Below are 27,449 nucleotides of genomic sequence, written 5' to 3' on the forward strand. Positions count from 1 at the left end.
AGAACTTCAACAAGCCTCTGCTCTCCCAGGACAACTTCTCATAGGGGCTGGGAGGACCAGGCAGGCACTGCTGGTGTTAATCACAGAATCCCAGACTGGTTTGGGTTGGAAGGGACCTTAAAGCTCATCCAGTTCCAACCACCTGCCACGGGGGCAGGGACACCTTCCACTAGAGCAGGTTGCTTCAAGCCCCTGTGTCCAACCTGGCCTTGAACACTGCCAGGGATGGGGCAGCCACAGCTTCCCTGGGCAACCTGTGCCAATGTCTCCCATTTTAACGATGTTTCATGCTCCCTCTCCTGCCCCCATCCTTTGCGAAGAGGAAGGCCAGAACTGCACAGGCTATTCAAGACACATCAAGATCTTGAACAATGTCAAATGAAGGTCCTGGGTGCTAGTGATACTCACTGTCTTGTTCACAGCAAGCCATCAGGGCGTTGAGCCACCAACAGCCCAAACACCTCAGTCCTGGGTTGCAACTGTCAGTTTTCCCTATTTATTCATGTTGATGATGAACAGATCACCTTATTAGGACAGTTGGGAAAAACCCCAAGCACTGTGGCTCAAACTGCTTTAGATTAGCAGATCTTAGCAGCTCTGAAGTCATGGATTTGTTGGGTTTAGCTGAAGACTAATCTGCCAGAGTGGAGTAGCTAACACCACACTCCTATTAGCACAAAAGCAAAAGTTAATATCCTACCAAACTGCAAAGTTGAGCTAAAACCAAGCAGATACAAGCCACAGTCACAGTGAGGTTCCTGCTTCTGGCCAGCAAGAAATACTCAAAATAAACATTTTATTTATATGTGTGTGTTTGTAGATGGTTACAAACTCTTTATTTAAGAGTTCAAAGCTGGTTACAAACTCTTCTTGAAGAAGCAGCATCTAGAAATACTGAGCATTAAGGAGTCAAAGAGAATGATGTGACTTAAACAGCTGATTTAAATCCTGGTGGAAAGCAAGAGGTTAAAACTACCTGAAGTTAGTCTGTCTTAGGCTGGACAAGGACACAAGCCGGCAGAAGCAGGACTGGTGGTGCGGTGCTCACCCTGGTGCTGGGAATGAGGCACAGAATTATCTCCTGCTATGGGTCCATAAGGGATTTCTCCTGGTGAGGGACATGGAGAGGGAAGCAGACTGGGGAGGAGGAGGGAGGTCGCCTGGCTTCTCAGCAACAAAACAAGAACCACCCATTGCACCAACCACATTACCATGTCTTCTTCGGTATTAAAGCGCTCTGCACACCAGCAGGGCGGTTTGCCTTCCAACCCTAACAAGATCTGCTGTCAGCCACCACCTCCTCTGACCAAGCTGCCCCCGAGCACGGTGCCGGAACCACGCAGCACTGCTGTCCCGGCTGCCAAGGCTCCCTGCCTCATGGGGCACAGAGAGAGCTTCCCTGCTTCAACACAGTGAAATCACCTCACCAAGTGATCTCAAGCTTCAGTAAAGGCAAAGACCACAACTCCAAAATCAGGTGAATACAAAGGCTTGGCAGCCACACCAGGAAAGCTTCCCAGGGAGCAAGGGATTCCCCAGTTGCGCACAGCCCTCATAGGCAGGCAGGAGGAAAAGGAAGCTCCAGGCCTTTTCTCTATCCTTATTGATGCTCCATGTCTCTAGCGTACAGCATACGGATTCAACAGAACAAGATACCCCCTGTGCCTGTTTTAAGTGCTGTTGGCTGGCCAGCCAACACCTCCTTGTAACCCCTGAGCCTGCCAGAAGTTCTCCTTCATGTTCTGGCAGAGCCTGGGGCTGAATCAGCTTCCAGAAAGAAATTCTTCTGAGGGGTGAAATGAGGGTGGGAGGTTTCTAGTGCTCACAGCAGTCAGGAACCCACAAGGAAGAGCCAGTGGAGCCTAGCTGCTACAGACCTATGGTATCTCACACCCATGATGCTTCCAGCCTAGCCACGTCCAGGTCCATGTCCTGCCCTCCACACAAGCTACTTACTTGATGATGATAGTGAGAGTAATAAATCTGCATTTCAGCACTACTTTGCTCTACACGGACTCTGGAAGCAAATCCAAAGGAGACAAAAGAGAAGGAATCAATACTGACAACATATTCCTGATAAATATCTCCAAACACTAGAGGCAGGCCAGCAAGTTCTCACCTTAACCACTCCACCTGCAGTCTCATACATTCTGTGATAAGCAAAGATAGATGCTTCTGCCGTGAAGTTGCTCCCTCCTTCCCTTGGAAAAGGTTTGACATGTGGTCTCAGTATTCAGAGTAATAAGACAAGCACCAAGGTAAGTTATGGGAAAACAAGCCAGAGTGAAGAACTGGTCTGCTTAACAGATGACTTATAGTCTCAGGCCCCCAAAGGAACCCACCACATGGATTATGTGCAAAAAAAAACCAACCCTAGAGAGCTGTTTGAAAGACACAAACAGACCTGTCCAGATAAGGAACACCATGCCAGAGACTTACCCGGCGTCTGGTTCAACTGGGCACCATGCTTGGTGTGTTTTGACCACTTGAGCAATCAACAGGGACAGACTAGCCCATCCAGGAAAAAGCTTACAAAACCAGTAAGACCAGTCCAGATGCTGCCTCAGTGACACAGCATGCTTATTGCTGGCTGGGCCTTGATTTTAACCCAAACCATCAGATGAACCATTAATACAACCACCAGAAAATGACCTTCCCAGGGGAACTTGCTGACGTGATGGCAGCAGTGCTGTCTGGGGACTGACGCAAGAAGCTACCTGTGAGCAGCTCAAAACACAACTGCATTTCACTTATTAGAACCTGATTCTAGAGAAAGGCTAAGGTTTGGCCTAAAAAGTAAACACTGAGACACTCAAACCAGAGCTTTGAAAGCAACTGCTCAGCATTCCAGTAACGAGATTGTGGTGGGCAGAGAAAACACGTGGTTTCACATGTACATCCTTGAGCCCCTGGCACCTACACAAGGCCCTCTTTCAAACCAGGCCGATGCGCTTCTTGCCCCCACCTCTTCCCAATCTATTTATCAATGGGAAATTTCTCTCTCCCGAATGAAGACTAATAGGTTTAAGGACCTTACCCTTGTCTCTTCCTCTCCAGAAGGAATGGGAGCCTTTGTGGTCAAGTTTAAACACAGAGCAAGGCAGGACCAAGCAAGAAAGCAGGGTCCACACTCAACAAGCTGCAGCTTCAGCTTCCAAAGGACCAGTTTCCACCTTTGAGGAAAGTCTATGCAGGAAAAGCTACCACCCCTCTGATAGGCAAGGACCATAGGCATGACACACAGGGGGAAGCAAGTACCCACAGCTTTTCACCATCGCCGTTACCAGGCCAGAAAGGTTTCCAAAACATTGATGGAGCTGTTTAATCAGCTCTGCATGACCAAGCACGGTGCATGCAGACATGGTTCCCCACATCTGGATGTTTGGCTCAGACATGGGCTCTGAAGTAGTACAACAGAAAAGAAAACTTTGCTTTTAATCCAATGCTGAGCTGCTTCTATCAGCTCCTAGTTATTTCCTCCAGCTAGACCGTGCTCCCCTTTGCTGCCTGCATGCTCTGCTGCTTGGATCTCTGCCAGCCTTGGTGCAAGTCTCCACACTACGTTAAACGTGCCCCAAGCCAGCCTTTATCTTCTGTTTGGCCTTAAAAAAGGCTGCTCAAACCACCCCTTGGCTTGTAGCAGTCTAAGGGCCTGTTTGCAGACAGCCTGAAGTTTCCAGCAGTACTGGATTTGCCTACTTCATGCTGCCATTAACAGAAGGGTCTTGCAAGCAAAATAGAAGATCAAAACCATCCTAAAATCCAGTGGGTGTTGGAATTTTAAACATAGGAAACTCATTTACACTGAATAACCAGGTCCAGACCAATTCTGGGTATAGAGAGTCCACAAAGCCTGCTTGACTGCAGCAGGACATGAAAATCCAGGCACCTCTCGCATGACTGACTACCCAATTCTGTCTGCAAGAAGCTCAGATCTGCTCTGAACATCTTTTATCTCTGGGGGAAGAGTATCATAAGTCACACATCCCTGAACTGAAACGGAGAGAAAGCCAAACGCCACATTGTTGTAACAGCCAACTAAAGGGGATTTTTAGCTAGCAATACAGAGTGTAGGAGAGGGCTCACACCTAGATGCCCTTCTCTTTATGTTGAGACAGATCTTTGGCCTGAAGTGGATACTGGAATTTAAGAGATTTAGCACATGCAATGTGAAAATCTCTCATGGTTATCATGCAAAGATGGACGAATGCAGCATCTCTACCTTCTGCACTTAACCGAAGGGTATGAGCCAACGTAGTCATTTGTTTGTAAAAACCCACTTTGTCTCTCAAGGCTAAACCCCTTCAAAGAAAAAATACATTTAAATGCTAATTACAGAAGCCAGAATTGTTGTATTTTTTAATCTTTGGGAAATGTGCAAATGTGCTGGAACTGCTGAACCTTCTGCAGCCAAATTCTGGAGCAGCGTGCAACTTCCCAAAGACACAGCAGTCCCTATACAGCCATTCTCTTTAGGTCGTGCAGTTGCTCAATCAATGGGTTGCAATGTGATCAGCTGAAATGAATTGATCCCTGTTAATGCAGCATTTGTCTGGGGTAAGACCATGTCTATCCCCCCGGTGCTGGGTGCTGAGAGAGCATTAACATGCTGACAGTATGAGCATAACTTAACGTTGCTGCGTGCAACGTATTTCCCAGACTGCTGCTGTGGTCTGGACCGTGGTCACAGCAATCCCAAAGCCAGGAACACCCTTCCCAGGGCTTCACTTCTGCAGCTTCATCAGCATAAACAAGCAGGCCGAGTGGAAGGCTGAGAACTCGGGATTGCACTGGCTCCAGCAATGTTTATAGGAACCGGCTCTGTAATTCCTTAAAGGATCTGGCACTCCAGAAAGCAGGCAGAACCTCAGAGCAGGTTTCTGTTCTGCTGCAATTACACCTCATTAACCAACCTTTGAAATACCCTCAAGGGGCAGATCTCATTACAGGCAGAAGCAGTGGGCAATTGTGAGTAAGCAGTGCAAGAGCCACGTTATTTATTGCACAAGTGGCAGCACTTATCCAGGGCTGCTGCGAGCGCGTCACTCTGAGCCTTTTCAGAGGAGGAGATCAGCAGCAGACTGTGTCTGGCCAAGTCTCTGTTTAAAGGACCACCATAAGCAACACTCCAAGAAGATGCTTTCTGCAATGTCCCTCCCTAATCTTGCACAGACATCAGTTCACCTCTCCTTATTGTCACTTCAGTCTCAGAAGCTTTGAACACTGCAGGGCCTTCCGCTATCAGTCTAGTACCTGAAACCAAAAACTGAGACATCTCTCTGAGGAGACAAAGAGAAAGATTCAGCCTGGTTTATTCTCATCTTTTTCTGCTGCAGAAGAAATAATCAAACCTACTGTTTAAGGCAAAAGGGGGAATAAAACTCCATCACCCTGCAAGTATTTTAAGAACTGGAATGGTAGAGGGATCACCCACAAATGAAGGGAGAGAAGACCCTGCAGCTCAATCATTTCCAGTTCAAAACAAGGTCCCCTTCTTCCCTACCTGCCCAGGAAGATGATATCCTCACCTTTTAACACATCTGCCTGCCTACCAAATCCTCCTCCCTCCTATCTATCCAGGAGAAAGTCGCTCAGCACACCATCAACCTGTGATGCACGTCGCCTACTCAGGCAGTTTCTACACCAGTCTCACACCCAGGTGACTTCAGCCCGGAACCATGAGTCACGCTGCCACTCGCCAGCCTGTCCCAGGGTCAGCAGGCTCCTGCTGCAGGCACAGGAAATACCAGAGCAGAGAGATGTGAATATGCAAGTTCAGGAAAGAATTCTCTCCCAGCAAACTATCACTTTCCCATTTTGGAAAGGGAAAGAAGAGGTCTCATGTCAACTGGGAGCCCCCAGCTGATGCAGAGGAGCATATCTGCTTTGCCTGCCTCCCAGAGCCACTGCCCAAGCAGCACATGCATCAGCAGCACAGGAAAAGGCTTTCCTTCAAACACTCAAAATTCAACAGGAAGAAGACAAAGAAGCCAGAATATGTTTTAAAGAGCTGGCAGCCAAAAAAGCCTGAGGATGCATATCCTTCCCGCCCAGTCTCACAAGAAACCAGAAGGAATCACTGCATCCAGCGAGGCCCTCAGTGCACGGCATGGAGCCAAACTGCAGGATATCTTCACCATCCCGAATCCCTTACTCAGCAGTTTTGGGTTTTTTACCTGCTGGTGGAAATTCCTCTGGTCTGAATCACATAACCGGCCCGAGTACAGGGCCTTTTGGAGTAACCCTACCAGCTCCAAGGCTTATCTGCAGGAAGCATCATACCTCTACACTCACCACAGCATCAGGAGCTTCACTTTGTCACATTTTCAAGCGTGCCCTCCAACATCAAGTATGACTATTTCCAAATTGTTCAACTGTTGTCTCTGAAGCATCAAAACATACTTAAAGAAACACCTTCAAGGATGGTTTGGAAACATTACCAGGAATGTGAGTTACACTGAAATGGTTTTATCCAAGTCTAACTGTGTTTGTCTCAAGTGTTCCAGATTTCTCGTCTCGCTACCTAAGTGCTCAAAAGCTTCAGCTCAAATGTTCTACTACAGACATATTCATTTGCTTAGTGAAACTTGAAAAGTGTTTTTTCTCCACCCTCCAGAACACGGAAAGCTTTGTTTCTAGCTTTTGTTCCTCTAATGACAGGGGAAACCTGTTCTCATCCTTCCAAAGACACAGCTTAGAGGCAGGAGACTGGATTGAAAGGAAAGGTTTAGTTAGTGCTCAGATTCTTCTTACATAAAGCACATGCATTGATGTAGGCTGGAGCTGCCCTCGGGGGAACAGCCAGGCACCACAACCAGGCAGAAAACCTATTCAGGATTTAAGAGCTGATCTGACCAGACAAAAAGCAACTCCATAAAACATGCCAGGAGGTCACACGCTGAGGACCAGCATTTTAAGATGCTGAACATTTTGCAGCTCCTGGTCTAGTTTTGTGTAAAGTCCCCTGCAACACACGCAGCTATTTCTGCAATGGGGGCTCTCTGGTTACAGATCAGATTCTCTGGGCTTATAAATCCAAGATTGCAGCTTCTGCTTCTGTTTCCTCCCAACCAGGTAAGAAGCCCCCATGGAACATCCCAGAATAAATCCTCTATCTCAGGACTCCCTTTTACCAGCTCACCCTCTCCAAAATCCGATGTACGTGCTATAATCTCTATAACGAGATCATAACAACAGAAATAGGAGAAACCTCTTACTGTCAGTGCACAAACCAGCAAACCACGAGAGCAGGGGCAGAGAGTTGCATCTCTCAACTTGCAAACCTTGGGAATTTGGGGAGCACAAGAAGTCTCTCGGCTGCAGAGGTGAAGCCCAGGTGAGTGCAAGACACAAGCCTGTCCCCAACCAGGCAGCTAAGTATTAGAGAGCCAAGTGTAAGAGAGCCCACTCACCTTCCCCAGCCAGACTGAGCCTGCCACACTGTCAAAATGAAGTTTATTGTAACACAAACAAGCGTGATTCAGAGCCCAGCAAAGCAGAAAGACTCATTTCTTCTTTAGAACTGCTTCAAGTTATTTCTCTCCTTTTGGCAACCCTTCCCACAACCCTCAGAAAGGGCTGTTTGTGCAGAGGCAAGTACACAAAGCACACATGCTGGAGGGGGGGAAGCCCCCAGCAGTTTCTAGGTGCAGAAGTAGATGCTCAGAAGAAGGGAGAAGAGGCTGAGATGCCATGTATGGCTTGGGAAGCCCAGGGCTGCAGAGTGGGATTGTAAGCACTGGCTGTACAAGCTTCACCACACAACACCCCCTCCCAACATGACGACGTTAATGCTTCTCCAGCACCCACGACGTGCCCAACACCATCAGCTCCTCCAAGCAGAGGAGCACCATGAGGCCTGGATTCTGCTCCCCATACTCCACCATGGCTCTGCAGGTCTCTGCCAGTCTAGCAGCCAAGTTGCCCTTCACCAACGACCTGCCTCCATGCTCCAGGCTTTCAGTCCTACCTCTGCTACCGGCATCCCTCCTTCATCGGCTACACTTGTGACAAGGCACCACCAAGGGATGGATGCTCCATAGAGACTGAAGAGGTGCAGCACAAGGTCCAAGAGGCAGTTCCCTGTTGCACACAAAGGTCTCCACCAGCACCCTCGTCGTGCACATCAAGGCCTCCAGCATCTCCCTTGGACCTTTCAGGGCAAGCAGCCTCCCACAAGCTTTGCTTCTGCTCTTTGCATCCTCCTGCTGTGCTCCTGCCAGCACAGTAGTCCCACAGCTCCAAGCAGTCAGGGGAGGATTAGCTAGTTGCTACATCCATTTAGCAGGCATAGGAAAAAAATTCCACAAGGATACCCAGATTTCTTTTCTCTTTTTAATATATATAATATATATATACACACACACACACTCTCCTCACACACACAGCAAGCGGGGTGAAGAACTGCCACTCCCCTGGAAGAAAATAAGGAATATGGCCATGCAAAAGGGAGGCAACAGATGCCTCTGGAGCCAAAGGTGGCGACAGAAGCCACAGAGTCCTGATCAGCTTTTAAAGCCAAGGTAGAGCTGAACATTATTTCCCCATCCGAAGAGTTTCCCTTTCGGCACAGCTACACTCTCCCTGAGCAGCCCCTCATCCCGTGCCGTGCTTGGCACCGCAGAGCAGCCGCATGGATCCTGGTCCAGCGCTGTGCCCTGCCCTGCCCGTGACAGCTTCTGTTCTCTAAAACCTGGTGGTTTGGGCTCCTTTTACCTCCTGAAGACTTTGCTCAAGCCCCGGTTCCTACTGGGCTCTGGCAAATGGATTTTCCACAGGGCTGTCGGCAGTTAGCTCCACTGAGTCATGCCAGATTACGCAGCTCCCAGCACCAGGTCCTCTCCCGCCGGATTTACTCCTTCTTGTGAGAGAGGAATAAGCAAGAACTTACAAACATCAGTCTGCAAGCTGAAAACCCCTTCCAGTAGCAGCAGTGACTCAAACCCAGTGTAACACTGCTGGTATTTGACCATGGGGTGTTGTACCAAAGGGAACAGGAGCTCTTTTTTCTGACAAACTACAATGCATTACCAAAAAAATGAATGAATCGGGAGCCAACCAGGCTGCTTACAGCGTAACCCAACAGAAGGACATTCAGCCTGCAAAGCCTGGCTACCAGCTGTAACCATCCCTTGTAACACGGGCAGTAGTGCTGCTCTTCCCATAGAATGCCATGGGACATCCCTAGAGCTGTCACTGTCCTGCACTGGACCCCAGTGGCCTCTGTGGTGCTGGGGACACCACTGGAGGCAAGACCCACATAGGCAGCACCAGGATTGGTGTCATTTAAGCAAGCACTCACATCTGCATCTAACAGCACTGCCAAGATTGCTTGCTTCGGCTTAATTAGGCATCAAATAAGGTAACAATCAGTGAGCAAGTTCAGCAGCTCAGTGTCACTGGTATTTCCTTCTATTAAAAGGGGGTTTGCTGTTACAATACAAGGAGCTGGCCAGGGAGAAGCAGCGCGCAGAGCATGCCACGCACCAAGCAGCCTCCAGGCGTCTCTCTGCTTTCTGTTTTATTCGTAGAGAGGGAAAAGTCCCTGACCTAAACTAGGGCTAACCAGGCAGCAGGATGGTCCCAGCCACATGGCAGCAGCAGTGGAGCCCATCCCAGAACCACAGCTCAACAGGACTCTCACTTCTATTGAGGAAAACCCCAGCCCCAAAACCACAACAGCGGTGCAAGTCTCCAGAAGAGACTCTACAGAGAAGGAGAAACCTTATCATGAACTAAATAAGAGTTTGGGAATAAGAGATGATTTGTCCAACTCAGAGCAGCGCAGAAAGCCCAAGCTGGCATTTCCACTGCCCCATTACACCTTCAGGGATATTCCTTGGGCTCGGAAGTCTTGGGTTCCCAAAACAAGGTTCATGCCAGGTGCCTCTGATATTAGCTGTGATCCCTCCCTACTCCTATGGAGGATCAGCTCCCTTTGAGCCTGTGGGTATCTTCCTGCTATCAAGCAGAAACACACAAAGATATTAAGGAACTATTAAGTGATTTTTCAGCTTTATGAAATCCATGATGTCTCTCCCACTGTGCTTGATGGAATTCCTGTCTCTGCTGGGAAGCCTCAGACCTGGACCTCCAGCTCAGCAGCAGCAGCAGGGGCAAGCACCAGCCTTCAGCATTGTGCCACACACACCTTACCATCATCACACAACCTGGCCACGCGTGGACCTACTTCCACCTGCATCACACACAAAGCCCCTGCAGCTCCACTGCCATCAGCAACGCTACAGCATGGCTTGGCAGTGACCTTGTCCAGGCAGAAGCATCCTATAATAGATCAGTTTGAGAGTGGAATGAAAGATGCAGTGCTTTTAAAGCAGAAAATGAAGGCTTTGGGGGGTCTGCTGGACTTGAAGCACTAGAGTAGTACAGCTGTCTTGCAGACTTGGTTTGGCTGGTTAAGTGAGCAACTGTAGTGCAGATGACCCCAGAAAGCACCATCAGGAGAACATCAGGAAAACACAGCACTGGGAACACACACTGTAGTCCAAGAGGAGGTGAAAATGCTTTTGGCATGTGGGAGCCATGCAAGAGGCACTGGAAGTACAAAATGCACAATTCCCCAAGGACACAGGCACATTTCACAATGCGAACACAGTAGCAAGATCTCAAATCACTACCTAATCCTATTCATCTCAGAAACACACCTTCCTGCCAGCTGATGGTCAGATGGCAACTTTTAGCTTCAAGTTGCTGGAGCTCACTTTCTGCCGTGTCCCCACCAGTACCACACTCCGCGACCACAGCACACCAGATACAATGAGCCACCAGCAAAACCCCGCTGCTGCTACGGAGCAGCTCGCCAGAACCAGCCTGGCAGCATCTTACTTGCATTCTCCATGGGTGTTTGATTTATGCAAACAAGCAGAGGGAAAGGCTGGCATTGCTCGCTCCAAGCTCACATGGAGGAACCAGTCACAGAATCACAGAATAGTTTGGGTTGGAAGGGACCTTAAAGCTCATCCAGTCCCAATCCACCTTCCACTAGAGCAGGTTGCTCCAAGCCCCTGTGTCCAACCTGGCCTTGAACACTGCCAGGGATGGGGCAGCCACAGCTCCTCTGGGCAACCTGTGCCAGCGCCTCAGCACCCTCACAGGGAAGAACTTCTGCCTAAGAGCTGATCTCAGTCTCCCCTCTGGCACGTTAAAGCCATTCCCCCTTGGCCTGTCCCTACAGGCCCTTGTCCAAAACCTCTCTCCAGCTTTCTTGTAGCCCCTTTAGGTCCCAGTTTCTCCTCTTTGACAGTCCGTGTGCTCAGCACACCCCGAGTCACCTCTTTCCAACACTGCTCAAAATCACAGCTTTTGCCCAGAGATGTGGGCATCATTAGGGACCGAGTGCCTCTTGTCCTCTCACCTGAGTGTCCGTGACCGGCTTGATGATCCAAGGACTGGGAAGACTGCCCTATGAGGAAAGGCTGAGAGCTGGGTTTGTTCATCCCACTGACTGCTCCCACAGGGACTGTACCAGTGGCTTTCAGTGCTGGGAACCCATTGTCCCAAGAGAGATGGGAAGGCAAGAGTGGCCCAGCGATGCAGCTCACCCTGCCCAAGCAGGGCCGGAGCCTGCAGCTAATGGGAAATTATTTGTTTTGCAAAAAAATCAAAAGCCAGAAAGAAAGAAAAGAAGCTGCTGGGCTCAGAGTGGACCTCATCTTACAACCAGCAGCACACCAAAGTAAAACAGAGAGAAATTCTGTAGGCAATTGTTGTAGTGACTAACAATTACTGGCTGCATTGAGTTCCATCGTGATCCAAGCAACTCTGAAATGCTCTGGGAGCCTTCATTATAAGCAATACCAGGTCAAAATCACTCTGAAAGAGCTGAATCACCGTGTCATGGTGCAGTATCATATTCCAGTTAGCTAATTATGATGACCCCGAACCAATTGTTATTAGTCAGAATATATCTCCTGCTCCTGAGAAGGAAGAACCTCTTGTGAATCCACCTCTGTCTTACAGAGAGCAGCCCCACACCAGGTGGCAAACATTAAGCAAAACTTTGGAAGCATTTTTATTGCATAAACCCCCCAATTGCAGGAAAAAGCCTTTGCAAGCATTTTTAATAAATAATTAACCCCCACACACACACGGAAAGCCTTTAGAGGGGTCCATTTCCCCTGCTGCAGCTCCTGACCCAGCCTTTGGCAGCACTCACCCAGCACAAACTGCCCTTGCAGCTGGGAACTGCCACATCCATAGCCTGCTTCCCTGGAAATCCCAGGTTTGTCCCGTTGCCCCCAGTGTTTGCCAACTCTACAAAGGTGGAATTGATGCTTTTTCTTTCTCCTGGGAGGCGAGGAGGGGAGAAAGTTTCTTTATTTGCAGAAATGATCTCAGATTCCAGAGGAACACATCTAACTTGTACCAAAGTCTGTACTTAAAATACATCAGCAATAGCTGTATTCTCAATGTGAAAAAGAGAGGAAGAATAAAAAGGTTTCTTAAATAAACTGGTAGCTGGGATAAAATTACCCTCCCAGCCCGTGCAGACAAACCATGCCTTTGAGTATTCACAGTCCTGCCAGGCTGCATCCAGAGGGATAAGCCATCAATCTGATTACGGCCGCAAACATCATCGGAAAGATCTGTTTGTGGTATGAGACGCTCCAAACCCTTCCCAGCCATTCCGGGAAGGAATGCCTTCAAGAAGCTTAGAGCCAAAACTTAGCAGGAAAAGGAAAAACCCGGGAGCAGAGAAATCATCTCTTTATCGGGTCTCTGGGATATTTACAAATGAATAAACTTTGCAAATTCCATTTTCAACTGAGAAGCAACCACCCCACCCAAAATACACCACATGGAATATGTTGGCTTGGAGGCGTTTTCCTCTCAGAGGGAAAAAAGAAAAGCTCCCATCCTCGAGCTCCCGCAGAATACGGATGTGTTATTAGTGACAACAAACCACTCTTTCAAGGGGGAGGAGGACAGAGGCAGCCGAGCTGCGGCTGCGCCCAGCCAAGCCAGCCCCGCTGCAACATGAGGACGGGCCAGGAACCAGCAAAAAGAATAGCAGCTCCACCGGGAATTCCTGTGGTGAAAAGCTGGGCCCTGGGTCAAAGCAAGCAAAATATTTCAGATTCGTTCCTCTTCCAAAACACGCGTGTGTCCCCACAGGCACGCTCGAACCTCGTACACCCACAGCATCGCTCCGCTGCAAACCCAGCTCCGCTCCCAATGGAATGGTTTGGGTTGGAAGGGACCTTAAAGCTCATCCAGTTCCAACCCCCTGCCATGGGCAGGGACACCTTCCACTAGAGCAGGTTGCTCCAAGCCCCTGTGTCCAACCTGGCCTTGAACACTGCCAGGGATGGGGCAGCCACAGCTCCTCTGGGCACCCTGTGCCAGTGCCTCAGCACCCTCACAGGGAAGAGCTTCTGCCTAAGAGCTCATCTCAGCCTCCCCTCTGGCAGGTTAAAGCCATTCCCCCTTGGCCTGTCCCTACAGGCCCTTGTCCAAAGCCCGTCTCCAGGTTTCTTGTAGCTTTTTCAGGCACTGGACAATAGTGGACACCAAAGTTTAGCAGCAGCTAAAACGTCTGTAAGGTACAGCAGCAGTAGCGACACAGTTGGAGACAATTTAAGCTTCACTCACATTGACATAGCCTGCGAATCCATGCAGGATAATTTTAGAAATCTGTTTCTAAGCAAAGCCAGTATTTCCTCTGCTCAAAGGGTGCAAGAGCCCTCAAAAATATAAACAAGAATTGAGGTTTCCTCATGACAGAGATCCAAACTATTAGATTTCACAGGGAAGTGGGAGAAGACTGAGGGGAATAGAGAGGGTGTCCAAGATCAGATGCAATGTCAGCAACTCCAAGAGGACAACACCGGAGGTAAGAAGCATTTGAGCCAGGGTCTGTGCACAGTTCCCAAGGGATCCATCAGAGGAGAGCAAGAAAAGCAAGCCTGAATTCACCGAGGGGGGAAGGCACTAAAAAGCTGTAGTTTAGAGTCATGAAATCCACTAGGTTGGAAAAGACCTTTAAGATCATCCAGTCCAACTAAAACTAAACCTCAGGACTCTTTGCAGGTGCTTTCTGGAGCAATACCTGACACCCCCAAAATGTGAGTTCTTCTGCAGCACCCAGCTCAGGCTGGGCACCTCACTCACTACAAGAGGCTGAAAAGGTGGTGGGAGAAAAGCACAACAAACCTGATAAAAAGCTGCAGAAACCATCATGCAAGGAGAACTTAAAAGCTGAATTTGAGGATGAAGGCTTGTAGTCAAGGACAAATACTGAAAGGATGTAAATGTTCAAGCAAGCAAAACAACCCATGTTGAAATGAAGCTTGACCTGCTCATCAAGAGAAAAAATAAGGCTGAAGATCTCTGTGAGAGCACAGACATGTTGTAGAGCTTGGAGTGTTTGAACATAGGTTACACAAACTCTGGGACTTCTCTTAATGGAGCAGAGGCAGTGAGATCAGGCGGTGCAAGAGGCTCTTCCACCCCAACTGTCTTCTAGATCTAAAGAAGAACAAAAAAAAAGGGAGGGAACCCCCAAGTTGCCAGCAGGACAGCCTCTGCTCATGCCTTACAAACACTTGGTTCGCCTCTGCCCCAACCCTGCATTTCTAGAGCAACAATCTTGTGAGAAAAGGCTTGGCCTTTGTCACCAGCAGGATGGAAGCAGTGCAACTGTACAACAGGCAAGACAAACCATCTATTTGCTGTTTTAAAATCATTGCACAACAGCCTTAGATTCTGTATAACCCAGAGAACTGTGAGACACAACCCTCCTTGCTTTACGAGGTGACATGAAAGTTATGTCAAGTACTTCCCAACTCGCTGCCTAAACCAACCTTACTGCAGGCTTTGGTACCAGCCAGAGGGGTCCCCTTCACTGCTGCAGCATGCACAGAGGTCCAAGGGAGCATCCCTTCCCTGCTGAAGTGTGGTGATAAAGAGGAAGGAAAGGAGACAGGAAAACACCCCATCCCAGGCCAGGCTGGACGGGGCTTGGAGCAACCTGCTCTAGTGGAAGGTGCCCCTGCCTGTGGCAGGGGGTTGGAACTGGATGAGCTTTAAGGTCCCTTCCAACCCAAACCAGTCTGGGATTCTATGATTCTATGACAATACAACACCATTAGAAGCTGCCTCACATGCTACTCCTGAGTGGTCCAGTGGTTCTGCATCCAAAGTCGGGTTGCCTTCAAGGCCTTTCTACCCCGCATCTTGTTTACAAGATGGAGCGTACAACAGGTCCTACCAAGCTTTCCAAGCAGCACAATGGCCCGTGTCTGCCAAACACCCCCCATTACAGAGCGCTGGAGGACCACCACATGGCTGCATCATCCCTGCTCAAGCTCACCCCTATTTAGGGGTGTCACCCGGCTGCTGGGGCCTTGGCATCATCATTCCCATAGACCTTTAACTATGGAGAGCCCCAATCCCTATCAACTTTTATCACTTCTGAGAAGAACAAATTGCCTTTAGATTTCCATGCCTTGATCTCTTCTAGTCCATACCAGCACTGCACCACCAATACATATCACAGCCATGAAGCTCTTTAAGGCAGTCTTTCAACAACTCGAGCTACTTAGGCAAAAAAAAAGCAACCCAAAATCCAGACCAAACCCCCCAGTTGTTCTACCCATTATTGTCATCATGCAGAGAAAAAAACCCATCCTAAGGGATTCACAGTCATGTCATTTTTAGGGAATAAACGCCAGCTGGTCTCTTTCCTTTGACATTTAGCTAATAATTGTTTCAGCCAAATAATCCGACAGCGCTGAGCTCAGTAGCCCATAAATGCCTCTGGTGTTTTACTGAACGCTAAGACAACATTTGCTGCTCTCCAGCTCCCTGGTACATGTGGTTACACACACAAGTCTTCCTCAGCCCTCCAGCCCTCTCAGAACCCTCAGATGAATCAGCTGAGGACTTGCTCTGCTTAAATTTAGAGGTCTGCTCCACCACCACCCCATGCATACCTTCCATGCACCCACCCAGAAACCGGGAGCAAGGAGGGAGAAGGGAAGGAGGCAGGTACCTCCTCCTCTTGCTAGTAAGAGGACTGGAATTTGCTCCTCATTAACAGCTCCCTGGTGATTGCTACCCAGTGCCTCCTTGAGCCATCCAACCCAGGAACCTCTCTTTCAAGCTTCCCAGTCCCAGCTGTAGTAAAACCTTCAATTACACCCTGAAGATTCCTTTTAGTCACCTTACCATTGTTTCACTGACCTATTGACATGCCTATCCCTTAACTTTCACCCGAGCTGAGTTTCCATTTTCCAAAAGACCTCTTTTTGGCCCAAGTTACATCTGCTTAACACAACATAGGTCAAGAAACTTCTCCAGAACACCCCCCTTTATTACGCTGCACATCTGCTGGGAGCCCACAGAGCCCATCACCAACCCCTCCTCCTTCACGCTCAGTGTGCCCTCTTGCTTTCCTAAGCTGCAGGCTCCTAATAACTCCTCTTGCACGCAGAGGAAGCCTAAATATTACTTCTTCTCCATTGACAGCCTATGCAAAAGGAACCTGGCTGCACTCCCTGAGGTGCCCATTACCTGTTGGCTTAGCCATTGTCACATCACCCTCACCAGGGTGTTCAGCACTTGCTGCACAGAGACGTGGTTGTTCTGCACACCGGTAGTTAGTTATACAAGTCTCTTGCTGAAGATAAATGTATCTAAAAAGCATAACGTATTTCAGCAGGGACAGCATTACTGGTAGCTGTGCTCAGTGGGAAGGAACAAGCCACTTCAGAGGGACAGCCAAGGCGAGGAGCCTGCAGACAGCTGCTTCTAAGTGGGGTCCATGTGAACAGACAGCTTTTAGTGACCCAAACCCTCCTCAGACACCCTGCTTCCCATGCACTTGGGCTTCTCCACGCCAAGAGAGAGGCACACTGAGGTGAAGAGCCCCCATGGCCAGCTACCACCATGCCCCGAAGCCTTGGCCATCACACCCAGGGTCCGTGAGCATCTGCGGAGAGACGCAACCTTCTGCTTTCTCTGCCAGGAAAAGCAAGGGGGGGAAGCACAGAGCACCTGGACCGCAGCAGGAAGATGCAAGTCAGAGGCTTTATGCTCAATAAAGCTTCTCCCACCCAGCAGATGCAGCAGCACGTTGCTGAGATGATCTTGTAACACCCCCCTCGTGCCATGACGCTACCTGGTTAACCACACAGAGAGGCAGTAAGCGATCCACAGTGCCCCTTACCAGCAGGAATCTGGTAAAGAAGTTACATCTGCACTTTATAGAGCTATTTTCTACAAGAAATGCCTCTATTTTATCTTTGAGAAGCGTTTTCACCATGAGGACAGAGATGAAAAGCCCTTCCTCCACCAAAACACTCCTTCACACATGGTGGTTTGCTTTGTCATGCCACTTTAATACGTGCCCAGCAGCCTCAGCTACAGAATTAAAGCAGATCTCCTGGGTGAGCACACGGGAACTTCCCAATACCTGCACGCCTTAAAAGAATAAACATTTTTTCTTGTAGCAACGTCAGCACAGGCCAACAAACCATCCACAAATCCATTTCCATCGCCTGGTATGCTGCTGGAGCTCGCTCCATTTTGGGTCATACCAGGCAGCTTCAAATTACATCACATCTGATCTGCTGCAAGGAAACCCAAGCTCACCGTGGCTGAAAGCAGCAGAAAGGAGGGGAAAACCCCCCACATTTGGGATGGTCAGACCCGGGATAAGCGAGGCACCGCACGCTCAGCGTGGGGGACAGCAAGGCCACGCCGGGGGGAAGGAGCCGATCCCAAGATCCTGGGATGCCGCTGCTGGTCCCTCAGGCGCTGAAGCTGCTCACACCTCAATGTGCTACTGATGGAGAACAAAGAGAGGGGATGCGGGCGCACAGCGGCACCGCTGGGATGCTGTTCCCAGTGGATTGGGACCTGGAAAATCGGTTCTGCCCAGCTCCCTCCGTGTCTCCCGCATCCCTTGAAGCCCGCACATGCCCTTCACCGGGACACGGACACTGCCCTCGCCCATGACCGGTTCTCCCGAGGCTCGACGTGGACACGAGCTGCCCATCGGGCACGCACGGGACCACCGACGGCCCCACGGAGGCTCCGCCGGGTTACACTAACCGGAGGCCCAGCACCCGGTCCCGCGGTGGGCAGGTGCGAGGGGCGGCCCTGCCCGCGCCGGGGCGGGTCCGGGCCGGTGCCGCGGCCTCACCTGCTCAGCACCGTAGGCCGTAGCGAACTGAACGAACTCCTCCACCTGCACGAAGCCGTCGCCGTCGCGGTCCAGAGCGTCGAAGACGGAACGGAGGCGCGGCTCCTCCTCGGGCCGGGCCGGGGGCTCGTCGGGGCAGCCCCCCAGCTCCGGCGGGGACCACGGCGGCGGCCCCAGGGCGGGCTCGGCGGCCTCAGGTGCCCAGAGGCCCGACTCCGGTTCTAGCTCTAGCCCCAGCTCCGGTTCCAGCTCCGGCTCCGGGCTCGGCCCGTCCCGCCGCGGCCCCCGAGGGAGCGGGGGCTCGGGCACGGCCGCCGGCGGATGCGGCTCCATTTTCACCGGCGGCGCTCAGCGCCCGCCGCCGCCCGCCCCGCCGCTGCCCGGCGGCCATGCCCCGCGGCCATCACCCGCTCACATCGCGGCCGCCCGGCGCGGCGCTGCCGGTACCGGGGCGGCGATGCCGGTAGCCCCGCCCGCTCCCGGCCGCAAGGCTTTGTGCGAGGCGGCGCCGGCCCCGCCCGCCGCACCGCCACCGGGGACAGCCCCGCTCCACCCCGCCGCCACCAGGGACAGCCCCGCTCCGCCCGGCGGGAGCGGCAGCTCCGAGTGCCGGGGAACGCAGTTGCTCCCCGCGGCCCAGTGAGGAGGCGGCGGCGCCGAAAAGCAGCCCCGGCCGCCCGCGCCGCCGCTCTGTGTCAGCCCGCAATGAACTGCCACATCCAACCCGGCACCGCCGCCGCAGCGGCAGCCGGGGGCGGTGACGTCACCCGCCTGCCGGTGCCTGCCCCGCCCACCCTGACGTCAGAGGGAGACCACGCCCCTTCTCCCTGCCCGGCTCGCGCGAGGCGCGCCAGCACGTGCAGCCCGCTCCCGCCCCCCCCCCCCCCCCCGCCCACCGCCGGGGAGCACCGGGACCCCCAGCCGCCCCCTGAGCCCCGCCCCCCCGGCCGCCGGTTTTACCCGCGTGGCTGTTGGCGTTCCCAGCCCGTTAGGGGCAGTCCGGCGTCACCCAGCACGGACCGCGCCGTGCGGGGACCGGCCGTACCAGCAGATCTCCTGCACCCGCGCCCACCCGCGCTGGGCTCGGCGCCGCCCGGACCACCGAGCCACCGGCCCCGGGGGCCACACCGAGCGTCGTTAGGAGCAAACGTGATGAGGAAGAGCATCCCTGAGCACAGTGACCCTGCCCAGGACCCCATCGCCTGACGGTGGACACGTGTCCATCAGACACCTCGGGACCAACCTGGTGGGGCCACAATGCATCCACTCCCCAGCACGGCTTTCCCAAAGCCGGGAGCCCTGTCACGTTTGGCCCCGAAGCTGGAGTTCACCGTATGGAGGTGGCACTTGTGCTGAGCCCCGTGCAGAGTGGCACGGCCTGGGCTGGATACCTCCCCTCACTCCCCACAGGCATGGGGCTCTCCCTCCACCTCAGCCTGATATTACCCCGGGAGCTCAGAATGTGTCTCCATGCACCCCACGCGCTCCCTGAGGGACTGCCAGGGTCTGGCTAAAGCCAAGGCCTCCCCGAGGGACCACAGCTTCTCCTGCACACAGAGACAGTCCCCACCTCGCTTGCGTGTGGTTAAACAAGACACAGCTACACACACGGACCCTCCTGGAACAAGGGATGCAGGTCTGAGAGAAAAGACTGCAGCAGGGCAGCTGGGACCAACAAAAACCAAACTAGTACCTTCCCCAGGAGAAAATACTCATCCTGATACCTGGGAAGAGGGATACTGTGGCTGGAGGCAAACCCCAGAAGACACCCAGGCAAAGGACCCCAGTCCAAGTACTACATCCCCATCCCCTCTGATGGGGTCAGCGGGTCTCCCACCGAGTCCCTCAGCACCTCCGGCCTGGAGCACTGGGATCACACAAGGCTCTGCTGGCAGGAACAGCGGTTTTCCACCCTCCCTCAGGGCCCAGTTTGGAGCAGCAGGATCAGCCAGCGTGGCAGGGCACACGTGCTGGCTTTGCTCATGCAGCAGCGAGCTACCGTAGCGATGCTCTGACCAAAGACTCCTAAAGCTCCTGCTGCTGCTGCCTCACAAGACAAGGAGCACAAGCAAGTATTCCCAAGCCTCCAGCAGCCAAACCTTCAGGATCATCCTCCGGCACAGCCAAACCAATGACAGGCATCACAGCTGAGGGTGGAAGTTCTTTATTCATGGCCTGGAGGAAGGAGCAAAACCTGTCGAGCCTATAATCACGTAGGAAATGCAATCAAGTAGGAAAAGCTTCATGGAATTCAGGATAAGCTTAAAAACTGCTGTCAGCAGCAGGAGGCCACTGCACACAGCGGCGTGTGTCCCCCCAGGTGCTGGCACCAGCCACGGGCTGAGCTCCAGCCACTCGGCAGCTCAGCACCCTCCTTGGGAAGGACAGGATTTCATCTAGCCCTTGATTGACCCTCAGCTGTAGTGTCCCTATGGAGGAAGAAGACAGCCTGACACTGGCGTGACAGACAGCTGGGTGCCAGACAGACAGCTGGACACCTCAGCCTCCCAAGAGATACAGTGCTGTGGTCCACAGCAGTTAGAGCCAGCTCCGGTGGGATGTGACCTCACACCACCTCTGCTCCTGCATCCATCACCCATGGCAGCCTCTGGGGACCACTGCCCCGTCCCCGACGCCCACTGCCAGGGGCCAGCCTGGCCCTTGTTTCCCCTCCCGGAGCCATCAGCTCCTGCCGCCACGCCAAGCTGGCCCCAGAGCTGAACTGAACCCCCGTCCCAAAAAGAAGCTGCTGCTGGGGCTGCTGGGCAGCTCTCAGGCTGAGATGGGGGACAGAAGACAAAGAGGATGGATAATCCACAGGCAGCAGTGCCTGGGGCTTGGGAAAGGTCAGGAGGACAACTTGGAGCACAGCTCGCACACCCTGTGCTGTCCCCGCACTCTCAGCCACATCAGCGCAGAGGAACACAATGGCACAAAACGGGGGGGTGAAGGGTGGGCTTGCTCCCCCCAGCACCCCTGCAGCTCCCTCCCCCCAGCTGATGCAGGATCAGCAGCATCACCCCCCACCAGCCATCAGCTCCACTGGGTGTCCCAGCGCAGCAGCGTTTGGTCCCGTTTCTGTCCGTCGGTCAGTCTCAGGCTGTCCATCAGTGATTTTTGTTTGCTCCTGCAGCCCAGAAATCTGCAAAACAGCACGGTACTGTCTTGCAGTACAGTCCTGCCCTGCTCATGGGGCAGCACCCTGGAGAGAGGGGAAGAAAGGAGACCCCCCTCCCGGGAAGCACCAGCTCCCTTCCCACCTCTGCAGACACAGGCAGTAACGCACAACACGCTGCAGTAACTCATGCAAGGAAGGAAGGAAAAGGGAGGCAGAGGCTGTCAGGACTCTCTGTGCCCAGTCCTGCTAGTGGGACACAGAAAAAAGGGGCATCCCATCACTTCAGGGGACACACAGCAATGTCCAGACAAGCATCCTCCAGCAGGAACAAGAGGTACCACGTCAACCACAGGCTCAGAGTAAAAACCCAGACAGGTCTCCTGCCCTTCCCACCTCATCCCTGGGGACTGTCCATGAGGACACAGAGATGTTCCCCATGTTGCTCTGTGCCTGCTCTGACCACACCACGGGGTGTGACCCTATTCCTCCATCCCAAAGGCAGAGGAAGGTTTGGGAACAAGTGCTGCCAAGCTGAGAGCTGGGCTGGCTGCCCTTACCCACAGACCCCAACACCCAGAACCTGCCTCTTCCCCAACACAGCGTGTGCCTCAGGAGGGACAGAGCCTGGCGCTGGTGCAGGACAACCAGGACACCTGCAGAAGGTAACACCATACCCACTGCAATAGCAATTGTAACCCCAATACCATGGGGCAACAGGGTTTGTGACAGGAGCCCTGCTCTAGTCCCATGGAGGGGGAAATGCACATCACCTAGAGTTTAGCAGAGGATGATGCAATACCCAGCAAGGCAGGGAAGTTGTTGGCAGAGGTCAGCCAGCTCCCACCATCCACAACCAGGGTGGTGCCTGTCACGTAGGAGGAGAGGGGGCTCGCCAGGTACAGTGTGCTGTGGGCGATCTCCGTCTTGTTCCCTGCGCGCTGCAGGGGTATCATGTCAAAGTGGCTTGCTTCTTCAGCCGACTTCCCACCTAAGAGCATGAGAAGAGAAGTCAGCCTGGATCATAGGCCCACCTCCACTGCTGCCAGGCACTGCATGGGGCTTGCTGAGAGCCCAGGAACCTGGTGAGATCCTGGCACAGCCCTGGGGACAGCCCAGCGACAAAGGCCTGAGGAGAGAGTTAAATGAGGGGAGCTCAAACCCAGCAGTGGGGTTTGTACTGCAAAGTGAGCTCAAGACAGGACCCTGTAGAGCCTTCCCAGCCTCCAGAGCTGAACCAGCACTCCACTGATGGACTGCAACCATCAGGCAAGGCAGCTGGTGGGCTGAGCATGTTACATCATGGCATCAAAGCTCAAAAAGCTGATGCTTGACGGAGAAAAATCAGTGCTCTGCGAGGTACCGAGGACATGGGGAAGGCTGCTCCCCATAAGGGACATACCAGCGCAGGCACGGGGCAGCTGTGCTCAGCAGCAACAGCCCCATGGCACTGGTGGACCCTCACGGTCCCACCACAGGCAGATGCCAGGAAGCCACCACTGAGGCAGAGACAGGGGCCCCAGGTTGCCCTCACCCAGCCGCCGGTAGCCCTCGGTGCCGGTAATGGGGCCTGGTGCCAGGCTGTTCACTCGGATGTTGTTGGGTCCCCACTCCACAGCAAGGTGACGGGTCATGGCATCTGGGAAGGGATTACAACAGGATTGAGAAAGGAGAGCAGAGCCATTCCAGTAACTTTGGAGGGCGCAGAAGACCGGCCAAGAGCAAAGGGCCCCAGAAGAGTCCTGGGGGAAGAGAAGAGCCTCATCCCAAAACTAGGCATGTAGTAGCCACACCAATTCATGTTCACCTCTCCCAAGGATATCTTCTCACCCAAGATTTGGGAAGAACTGGCTTCCTTACTGGCCCCACACAGCTCAGAGCCCCAGCAAGGAGTGTTTAGGTACCTATGGCAGCCTTAGCAGTACCAGCATGCACCTGGAGGGCCTGCCCACGGTAGCTCAGGGTTGCCGTGATGTTGACAATGACCCCACCGTGGTCCTGAGGAAGGAAAGGAGATGTGATGTTAGGCTGGGAGCTGCACAAGTGCTCTCACAGAGAAGCAGCGCGACAAGAGCTGGGCTGGCACTGCCAGCTCTGCACTGCTGATCCATCGCTGGGCAGCACTGCCCACCCGGTCTGACTGAGCTGGGGCACCCAGTGGGGACCTTCCAGAGAGGGGGGAGATGTAGGGGACAAGCAAAGGCCAGGGGAAAGTGGAGGAGGTGGAAAAGGAGCAGCAGATCACGGCTTCTTCCCCGGTATGTGGCCAAGCATAGGAAGGTGCCACAACAGCTAAAGCTCCAGGGGTAGGGGCAGGCAGGATTCCCAGTCCCTGTGAGGGAACAGACTGGGGCTGAGCAGGGTGGGTGGCAGCAGCACAGCAGCACAGCCCTGGGTACTTGGGTGCTCCCTTCTGCCCTCCACGCTTCCTTTAATTTCTCAGGAGCAAAGTGTGGTTTGTTTGACACTAACCCCCTGCCTACAGGAACCTCTCCACCGAGTCCTCTGGCTCTGGTTCCACTTACCCGGAAATACTTCTCAAAGAGGACTTTGGAGGTGTTGAAGGTGCCGATGGTGTCGATATCTATTACCGTCTTGAAGGCATTGAAGGACAGCGCGCTGGCTGGGCACAGGAAGTTTCCTGCAGCACCTGAAGAACAAGCAGCCAGGGCACAGTCAGGACCAGGCAGGGTCAGGGCACTGCTGCAAGAGGGATGGTGGGTGCCACTGGGTAGACTGGAGAGCACGTAGAAACAGCTCCGATAAGGGGATAAACAGCTTGTGGCTCTGGGTACCCAGCAGCATGGCCAGCCTGAGGGCAGGAGGGTGCTGGTGCAGTGGGAGCAGGGCAAGCACGAATGGCCATGTATCACAAACTCCCAGGGGCTGCCCAGATGCTCCAGGAGCAGGAAATGCCCTTTCTAACAGGGAGCCTGAACCAAATCTCCCCCTGCCCACTACAGCAGCTCACCATTGATGAGGATGTCAATCTGCTGGAACTCTCTCAGCGCCTCATCCACCGCTGCCGCGATGGTCTGGGGCTGCCTGACATCGATGGACAGAGGCAGGCATTGCTGCCCTGTGGCTGCCACCAGCTTTTTGGAGGCCTGCAAAACAGAAAGAGACTTGAGATCCTTTCAGGGACTCTCTCCTTCAGCAGGAGTTAGACCCAGAGCAAGAAGTCAGGCAGGAGCCACATCGCAGTCAGCACACAGCAAACGCTGCAGGCAGGGGACAGACCTGCCCAAACGCAGCTCCAGCACAGCAGCACCCTGCAGCTAAAGCCCTGAGGTAGCTGAGAAAGCTCCTGCAAGTCATGTCCCAAACAAACACCAGGCTGCCCCCGGGGCCACAACTCGCTAAGCCCAGATACCTCCATGACTTGGCATCGACACAGCTCACCCCAAGCAACATCTCTGCAGGGTGAGTGCAAAGGTTGGACCCCAAGGAGGCACGAGCCAGACATAAGTAACCTTTACACTCAAGATATGTCAGTAGGCAAAAGGGCAGAGCAGCAGTTGCCAGGGTGCCTGCCCCATAGGCAGCTCAGGCCAGCTCTGCAGCTCAGCCTCTGCCACAAACCACCCCAAGGTGCCCATTAAGAAGATGTCTCCCCCCAGCTGATTAAGCACAGGGGACCCTGAACTCAGCAGCAACCCCACACAACACCCAGTGATCCTCCGTGTTCCTGCTTGGGCTTGTCAGGCCCTTCTGTGGGAGGCTTTGAGCACTAACTAACCCACATGCACGCCAAGAGCCTAGGCAAGCAGTCCCTGTGTACTCCAAAAACTCCAGCCCCTGAGGACTAAAAAGCTGCTGAGCTTTGCAGCTTGTTTTCTGGCACATGAGCATGAGGGAATGCGGAATGACAGCAAGACATGTCTGGGAGGCAGCTGGGTCATGCCAGCTCACCCCCAGGCACTGGGTTTGATCTTTGTTTTATTGCAGTGAGGTCCACACATGCAACCACAAAGCTCTCTCGTGGCTGCTTTAAGTCTGAGACCACAGCACAAGCCATGGTGAGGAGCAGAAACTGTGACCAGCTAGACTCCAGCTGTGGTCAAGCACACCGGGGTGGATGTTTGTCCTGCTCTGCTGCCCTGCTCTGTGTTCCAGACCTGCATCTTCCCCTCCAAACGCAAGAGAACTGAGATTCTGTGGCTCAGCATACCCACCTCAACCCACAGATCCCTTGGGCAAGGGAGACTTCTCCTACTAAAAGCTGAGATTGGACCCTGCCACTTCCCTGCTGACAAACCTTCACCACAGTTCGCTTCTTTCTGTCCCATCAACAAAAAGGCAACGTGGTATCTGGAACAGACACCCCCAAAGCCGGTGGGGGAAGGTACCAAGTTCCACAATTAACTGATCTCTACTGTGAGATGTGGGTGTAACCTCGCCTAAACCTGCACCCACCCTATCACTGCTGCTGCTGAGGCACTTAGAGACAGGAGATCACAGAATCCCAGACTGGTTTAGGCTGCAGGGACCTTAAAGCTCATCCAGTTCCAACCCCCTGCCACAGGCAGGGACACCTTCCACTAGAGCAGGTTGCTCCAAGCCCCTGTGTCCAACCTGGCCTTGAACACTGCCAGGGATGGGGCAGCCACAGCTTCTCTGGGCAACCTGTGCCAGCGCCTCAGCACCCTCACAGGGAAGAACTTCTGCCTAAGAGCTCATCTCAGTCTCCCCTCTGGCACGTTAAAGCCATTCCCCCTTGGCCTGTCCCTACAGGCCCTTGTCCAAAGCCCCTCTCCAGCTTTCTTGTAGCCTCTTCAGGCACTGGGAACTGCTCTAAGGTCTTCCCTTAAGGAGCCTTCTCTTCTCCAGGCTGAACCAGCCCAACTCTCTCAGCCTGGCTCCAGAGCAGAGCTGCTCCAGCCCTCGCAGCATCTCCGTGGCCTCCTCTGGACTCGCTCAAGCCGGTGGGACCGCACCATAGGCCATTTCTCCTGTTGCCTTACCCAGGGTATTCCCCGCTCTCCCTCCCACTGTGGGTCCCACAGACTCACCTCCACCACCCGCTGCAGGTTCCGGCTTGCAATGACGGTCCGGCAGCCGTGCCTGCGAAGAAGGGCTGGTGAAGACCACGCAGCGCCGGCGGCTCAGACACCTTGTACCGCCGGCCGGGCGCTGCCAGGGGCTCAGCCGGTGCGCGGGGGCACGAGGCCCTGGAGGAACCGCGGCTCCGCCGAGCCCGCGGAGTCTCACGGAGCGGGGGAGCCCCAGCGCAGCAGAGCGGGAACCGGGCGCCGCAGCGCCCGCGGCACACCCACCCGCCTCGGCCCCACCGCCACGGCCGCCTCAGGCCGAGGGAGCCCGGGCGAGCCTTCCCCGGCCACGCCGCACCTCATGAAGATCTCTGCGATGCGGAAGCCAATGCCCGACCCGCCGCCGGTGATGAACGCGACCTGGCCCCTGCGGGAACGAAGGCGCGGTCAGAGCGGGGCGCCGGGCCCAGCCCCCGGCCGAGGCGGCCGTCCCCGCGGCGCCCCCCGGCCCGGCACTCACGCCAGGATGTCGGGGCTGAAGAGGTGCCCGTACGCGCGGAGGCACTCATCGCTGTCCACGTCCGGCGGCGGACGGGAGCCCGCCGCGGCCTCCGCCATGATGCGCTATCCCCGCCGGCACCGGGACTCGAACCTGGACCCTGACCCACCGCGGCGGGGCAGCGCGCGCCGCACAGCCTGCCGGGAGGTGTAGTCTCCGCCGGGCCACCTGCCGCACTGCGCATGCGCAGGCGTCAGCGGGCGTTGCCTGGCAACAGCTCGGGGCCGTAGCTGGGTCCCGCAGCGCTCCCTTGTGGCCACACGAGGCTCGGTGCATCGCATTGCATCCCAGTGCTCCAGGGACAGCCCAGCGCATCCCGGTGCTTCCCAGTGCCCCCCAGGGACAGCCCAGCGCATCCCGGTGCTTTCCAGTGCCCTCCAGGGGCAGCCCGGCTCATCCCGGTGCTTCCCAGTGCTACCCCCGGGACAGCCCAGTGCATCCCGGTGCTTCCCCGTGCTCCCCAGTGCCCCCTGGGGTTATCTCAGTGCATGCCCGGGACAGCCCAGTGCTCCCCAGGGACAGCTCGGTGCATCCCAGTGACAGCCAGGGACAGCCCAGCGCCTCCAAGAGCTTCTCAGTGCCCCCGGGAAAGCCCAGTGCATCCCACAGCTTCCGAGA

The 27,449-nt window shown here is 53.9% G+C and overlaps 2 protein-coding genes across 5 annotated transcripts in view; both read right to left on the reverse strand.

Moving 5' to 3' along the window:
• RAB11FIP3 (RAB11 family interacting protein 3) overlaps nt 1-18,901 on the reverse strand; it is an 80,305-nt gene extending 61,404 nt beyond the window's left edge. The window contains exon 1 of one of the 2 annotated variants that reach the window (XM_030482117.1): nt 18,167-18,901. In XM_030482117.1, the coding sequence (XP_030337977.1) occupies nt 18,167-18,499 (333 nt within the window). In that variant the 5' untranslated portion in view covers nt 18,500-18,901. The remainder of the gene's footprint in view (nt 1-18,166) is intronic. The other variant, XM_030482118.1, reaches the window with a different exon arrangement.
• Nucleotides 18,902-20,314: 1,413 nt separating this feature from the next.
• DECR2 (2,4-dienoyl-CoA reductase 2) lies at nt 20,315-27,135 on the reverse strand. Of its 3 annotated transcripts, none has more exons than XM_030482143.1 (9): nt 26,793-27,111; nt 26,631-26,699; nt 26,294-26,345; nt 24,253-24,388; nt 23,807-23,931; nt 23,186-23,279; nt 22,816-22,920; nt 22,084-22,272; nt 20,315-21,308 (listed from the first exon to the last, which is right to left on the reverse strand). In XM_030482143.1, exons 1-9 carry the CDS (start codon nt 26,888-26,890, stop codon nt 21,274-21,276), a joined length of 903 nt encoding a protein of 300 aa, XP_030338003.1. In that variant the 5' UTR covers nt 26,891-27,111; the 3' UTR covers nt 20,315-21,273. The 3 variants fall into 3 exon arrangements, with proteins under 3 accessions (XP_030338003.1, XP_030338004.1, XP_030338005.1); XM_030482144.1 differs by having other exon boundaries at nt 22,055-22,272; nt 26,793-27,104; XM_030482145.1 differs by lacking the exon at nt 22,816-22,920 and having other exon boundaries at nt 26,793-27,135.
• Between the last annotated feature and the right edge of the window lie 314 nt (nt 27,136-27,449).

The sequence above is a fragment of the Strigops habroptila genome, chromosome 4 (assembly GCF_004027225.2).
Source record: "Strigops habroptila isolate Jane chromosome 4, bStrHab1.2.pri, whole genome shotgun sequence".
NCBI lineage: Eukaryota > Metazoa > Chordata > Aves > Psittaciformes > Psittacidae > Strigops > Strigops habroptila.